The sequence below is a fragment of the Lycium barbarum genome, chromosome 1 (assembly GCF_019175385.1).
Source record: "Lycium barbarum isolate Lr01 chromosome 1, ASM1917538v2, whole genome shotgun sequence".
NCBI lineage: Eukaryota > Viridiplantae > Streptophyta > Magnoliopsida > Solanales > Solanaceae > Lycium > Lycium barbarum.
In genome coordinates this window covers 131,643,456-131,649,720 of record NC_083337.1, presented here as the reverse complement: position 1 = coordinate 131,649,720, position 6,265 = coordinate 131,643,456, and the positions used below count along the sequence as shown (strand labels likewise).

Genomic DNA, 6,265 nt, shown 5'->3' with positions numbered 1-6,265 from the left:
TCTTTTACCTGCTTTTATAAAGGATGTAATCTCTCATGTTACTTGTTACAAATAATAGAGTCATTGTTTTTATATTTACATCAACAACACCGGGCGTATAGGTAGAGAGTATATTGCATGTCCATCCGTCGGACGTGCTCTTTCATTTTGTAGGCTGATGGCAGAGGCGAAGTCAGGATTTTCACTAAAGGGGTTCAAAATACGAAGAAGTCAAAGGGTTCAACATCTACTACATATACATAAAAAATAATTTTAACCATGCAGTGTAATTTTCCGTCGAAAGCGGTTCGGATGAACCCCTAAGCCCTTCTTGGCTCCCCGACACCCCCCACCCCCCTGATGGACGATGAATTATTGTGTTTTCCTTTCCTAATGTCTCTTCCTGATCTCAAGAAGATCTCAGCGCTTTCATCCAGTTTAGATCTTTAGATCTTGACGTCCCCGAAGGAGTCATCATCATCTTACTGAAATAAGTTTCGACACTCAAAGCATACCCTTGAAACGGCATAATCATCTAAATCTACAGTAACTTTATTGACTGAATTGGCATAATCATATGACCACCCTATACCTTTCTAGGTCCTAGTGTTGGATGTAGCCATGAGAGGCTCATCTCTCTGCATTCGATCAATTGAACTTCACCCAAGCGAATCACTAATGATTGTCACTAGACTCCTATATTTATTTATCAATCTCATTTATTTTACGGAAAAGGCCCAAATATGTCATCGAACTATCGAAAATGGCTCATTTATGTCACTCGTCAATAGTTTGGCTCATTTATGCCATCGAACTATCAGAAATGGCTCATCCATGCCATTTTTCAATAAAGTCGGTTTTACAATACTAGATATGACACTTGGCCTCCAATTAGAAGTCCATGTCGTTTAATTAAACCAACACAGATTTGTGGGTTGGGTTTTAGTTTAATTTAGGATTTAATTTGTGCTGGTTTAATTAAACGACGTGGACCTTTAATTGGTGACCAAGTGTCATATCTAGTATTGTAAAACTGACTTTATTGAAAAATGACAAGAATGAGTCATTCCAGATAGTTCGATGTCATAAATGAGCCAAACTATGACGAGTGGCATAAATGAGTCATTTCCGATAGTTCGATGGCATATTTGAGCCTTTTTCATTTATTTTATTGGAATGGCAATGAGAAAAAGTTAGACGCGATAGGAGAAATAGCTTACACGATGTACCCCGTAAATTACTTTTAAAAATTTTAGATCCTTTATAAAGAAGTGTATCGCCTATCAGATTTTAACTTCCACTAATTTAGAAGAGGTCGAATTTTCTTTAATAATAACTTATTGGATAATGATGTTCGTAGCACGGCCTCTTTAAGGATTTGTAGTTTTTATTATATAAAATTAACAATGTTTTTATATCATCTTGATTATCAGTTTAAAAAAGCAAATAACAAAGTTGGCTGAGAATATTTATATCATCAACAATATTTTATATCATCTTGATTACTTCAACTGAGAAGTATTCCCTTCTAGCGTTAAAGATAGCTACTTTGATTTGATGTTCTCTATATACAGTTTTGTTCATTGGTCATTCTTTCTTTTATATTCTGATAAAGTAAGCTGGCTGTTGCACTAAGTTTCCTCCGCAAATAGCTGGGAACTTCCACTCCTGCTTCATTTTGTAGGGAACAATTTACAAGTGATCAAAGCGTATTGGTGACCAATATAAAGTTATCATTTCTGCCTTTAGTACCTACTATTCAGATCAATGAAACAGTTCTCTTTATCACTGCTGAACATGTTTAATTTCCAGAACACTGCTTGAGGCATCTCCATCAGAAGCATTAAGCCTTGGAGCACAAGGATAAAATTATATATCCACATCAAAAACTAATAGCTTGTATGCCCACCTTATATTTCTCCAAAAATACTTTTTTTTTCCAATAAATACTTATTTAAAAAAAGAAAAGCGTTTGACCAAGCTTTTGAGAAAAAAGAAGTGCTTCTTGAGGTTAGCAGAAGCAGGGTGGATGAAATGGAGGCTTCCTCCGAAGTGGTGTGTGACAAGAAGGTGCCACCACAAAGTGTTGGTTAGACCAACTATGTTGTATGGGGCGGAGAGTTGGTCAGTCAAGAAATCTCATGTTCAGAAAATGAAAGTGACGGAAATGAGAATGCTGCGATGGATGTGTGGGCACACTAGGAGCGATAGGATTAGGAATGAAGTAGACAAGGTTGGAGTAGCCTTAGTGGAAGACAAGTTGCGGGAAGTGAGGTTGAGATGATTTGGGCATGTGATGCGGAGAGATGCAAATGCCCCAATGTGAAAGTGCGAGAGGCTGGCTAGCGACAGTTTAAGAAGAGGTAGATGTAGGCCGAAGAAGTATTGAGGAGAGGTGATTAGACAGGACATGGCGCATTTCCTGCTTACCGAGGACATAACCTTAGATAGAAGAGTATGAAAGACTCATATTAGGATAGAAGACTAGTAGGTAGTCGCATTTATCCTTTTTTACGAGTAATTTTATTGCTCTATAATTTATCATATGCCTTTTCTTGAGCCGAGAGTCTTCCAGAAATAGTCTCCCTACCTGGGAGTAAGGTCTGCATACACTCTACCCTTTCCAGACCCCATGTGAGATTCACTGGGTATGTTGTTGTTATTGAGGTTAGCAGAAGTAATTTTTCAAAAATTAAAAAAAAAAATCTGTCCAGAAGTACTTTTAAGAAAAATACATTTGAAAGCACTTTTTAAAAGCTCAATCAAACACAAATAGCTGCTCAAAAATGTTTTTAAAATTAATTGACCTAACAAAAACTGTTTTTCGCCAAAAGTAATTTTTTTATAAGCATTATTTAAAAAAAACACTTTTCAAAACAAATTAATTTTAAAAACTTGACCAAACAAGCTATAAGACAGCCACGTTGGAAAGAGAGCAACTTCAGTAAAAACTCTCAACTATTCCACCTGCTAACTTTCAGTTAACAGCTGACATTAAAAGGCGTACAGCAATAATAGAATCATAAATTGGACAAAATAAGAGATCTCTATTATTGCAGATTTTCATTTATAGATGTCACCACGACAAGTCAAACTAAAGTTTTTTAATGAATCACAACCAAAAGCGGGCAATTCCAAAATCACTTTCAGCATAATGAACAAAATATAGCAGGTGCAATAATTATTATGGAAAAAGCAAATAGATAAAACTTGGTAGAAGTAAAAAGATTAAAGCAAAGACACAGCTTAATAGTCATACAAAAAAGTCGCACTGCTTCATGAGCAAAACTAGCCACATATAATCAGATGTTTAATCCTTGGTATTAACCGGACTTGATGAAAACAAAAAGATAAGATGAGAAACTCCACAAAGCACATTACAAAACTTAACTCTAACTACTTTTAAGGATGAAGATTCATCATCATTGAAAACATTGATGTGGCAAACTATGGCCATCCAAAGCAACCAACGATGTCAAATCCAGATCCATGACCTCTAAATGCTCCACTGCAACAAATAAGACCAGGTTAAGCAAACTTCATATTATCAAGTTGTAGGATATGTACAAATAATCATACAAGACCGACCAAAATAACTACTAAAGGCTTTCATTCAAATAATCAGACATCAGTCACATTCATATAACAAATCAAAATAAGAAAAACATCTACCATATAATACTATGCTGTTTCAACAGCAAGATAGACCTCTTTCGGGATTAATAATTCAAATGAGTCTCTGTACACTGTCAAGCTCAAACATAGTATCAAAAATGGTAAGGAATCCTAGATATGATTCAGATAGCACTAATATGTTCATTCCCTGTATCTAGGAGCTCAAGTTTTCATAACTGAGGTATGCAGTCAAGTAAATAATTTATTAACTAGCAACCTATGTTGCTCGGACCCGGCACTTTTGCCGCCGTACCCGTGTCGACACAACACTGACACGGGTTTGGGTACGAAATTCGTGTCAGATCCGGTCAATGGAGATTGGATACTTTGACCAAAATTCATGACCAAATTAGGGAATTTTTTGAGATTATGATTTCCCAAGATAACAAAAAGTAGAGATTTGAATACATGGAATCGCATACCTTCAACTAGTCTATGTATCTCTGTTTCAGATGTCTTCAACATTGTTTGCTTCATATAGCAGGCCAAATCGAAGAAATCAGAGAGTTAAACCAATTGCAGATTGATGGACTTGCCTTGCGTATATGCAGCAATTGGAAAGGGATTGAATAGGTCCATAATTCTTCCTATTTCGATTTTCATGGTTGCTGGGAAGGAGAGAGTTTGAAGAAATTGGGGAAGATGACTAGGTCAACAAATTGGGGAAGACGACTTGAGTTTCTTTTTGTTCTTTAAGTGTAAAACGAGTTTTTTTGGGTAGCAATTCTGAAACACTTGGTATATGGATAAGTCCACGTGCACATTATTTAGTACAATATTACTTCATCCAAATTTTGTCCCTTAAATATTTTATATAATTAAAAAAAACACTAATGACCTGCATATACCCAATTGAACTTTTAAATTAAAAAATTATCATAAGAGTTCTGAATTATTTTTTGCATATTATTTTAGCTATATTATTAGAATTTTGAATTATTTTTTGCCGAATCCCCGCACCCGTATCCGTACTCGGATCCGTACCCACGAATCTTAAAATTTAGATCATGCCGAGTCCGACATCTAGATCCGTACCCGTATCCAACACCCGCACCCGAGTCCGAGCAACATAGCTAGCAACTACCAGCTTCACATGGAAGGATCTTATACTAACAGCTAATCCTAAAATACATGCAATTTTCACAAATATGTAGAAAGACTATACATAGTGTAAATTGAAGCATAAGTGTTTGATTGTTCAATTAACCCTTGTCATCATTCTTGTCTTGCCTATTCATGCAAGACAAGAAGGAAAAGACACAAGGAAGTATCCAAAATGTATCTTCAAATTGGCACAATAGAAAGATAATCCAGCCTCCATGGCATAAACTACCTTTTATTTATTAATGAACAATAGCACGGCATATTGTGTCAAAACGAAGAACATGGAATCAAAAAAACTCAATCAATATATGACTTGGCAAGTTGATAGCCCCCAGACTACCTTTTATTTATTAATGAACTATAGCAGGGCAGATTGTGTCAAAACAGAGAACATACAAGCACAAACCTCAATCAATACATGACTTATCAAATCTAAACATTACGATGAAAACATAAACGACTAAAAAAGTTACCTTAAATGTTGCTTGGGTACATGAAGACCCTAACCTTAGCTCCCTGAAAAATTAGGCAACAAAATATTAGAAAAAATAAATCTTTTTCTCTCCCATTACCACAAACAGCTGAATAAATTAATGAACAAAAATGTATGTACCATGGACTTAGGAGGCAAATTGGAGGTGAACTTAGCTCTAACAACACCGCTGTTACCATGGGGCCTACAAACTTTACCCCAAATACAACGATAGTGTGAGTTATTCTTCTTTGTCTTAGCCTTGTAAATGTACCCCAATCGCTTCCCAAGGTACCAGTCCACTTCTTCCTTAGTGTTCACTCCTTCGATCTGAACCAACGATGTGTTTGGGTACTGGTTCGACTTCGACCTAAAGAAGATTAAAAAGAGAGGATGAATACCCATTTTATGACTAAGCAGAATATTGCGAGACAAAGAGAAGGTTAGTTAGTTACCTTTTGTATCCAAGAACAGTTCCCCTAACGTAGAGTCTGACGCGTTCTCCTTGGCGTCCCTTCACCATTTTCGATTTCTTGGATTGGGGCTGCGCGGAGTGATGGTAATTTTTGTGAAGTAGAAACCTAAACCCTAGCAGGAGTTGTTATGCGCAAGAGATTTATTTATATGATTGAGTGCGTGGGTGGCAATTGGATGGGCTGGAGGCCCCAATCAGTTGAGTTGGGCTTTAATTTACATTAGGCCCGGAGACAAGGAAAAAATGGATAATTCGCACAAAGGCTTTTGGATTGTTGTTTGACGATATTAAAGGACATTAATCATGTCAAATTGTGATATTGCTTATTTGAACACAATAAATAAATAAATTATACTATTATGTTTACGAAATATCAAATACCATTTGGTTTCTCAACCTAATAGGCCCAATTAACAACATTTGAAATTAAAGAAAACAAATATATAGTCGTTAAAGAACTTTTATGTTATTTTTATTTATCGCATTATCATCTATTTAGTAATTCTACATTGTTAATATGTTTTTCATTATATTGCCAATTAGGTTGATATCATTATCCA

The 6,265-nt window shown here is 35.8% G+C and overlaps 1 protein-coding gene across 1 annotated transcript; it reads right to left on the bottom strand.

The window, feature by feature from the left end:
- Positions 1-3,229: 3,229 nt before the first annotated feature.
- On the bottom strand, positions 3,230-5,843 carry LOC132637874 (large ribosomal subunit protein eL33y-like). Its single transcript, XM_060354898.1, has 4 exons — positions 5,686-5,843; positions 5,372-5,600; positions 5,232-5,274; positions 3,230-3,487 (listed from the first exon to the last, which is right to left on the bottom strand). The coding sequence occupies exons 1-3, from the start codon at positions 5,751-5,753 to the stop codon at positions 5,233-5,235; spliced, it is 339 nt and encodes a 112-aa protein (XP_060210881.1). The 5' UTR covers positions 5,754-5,843; the 3' UTR covers positions 3,230-3,487; position 5,232.
- Positions 5,844-6,265: the final 422 nt, after the last annotated feature.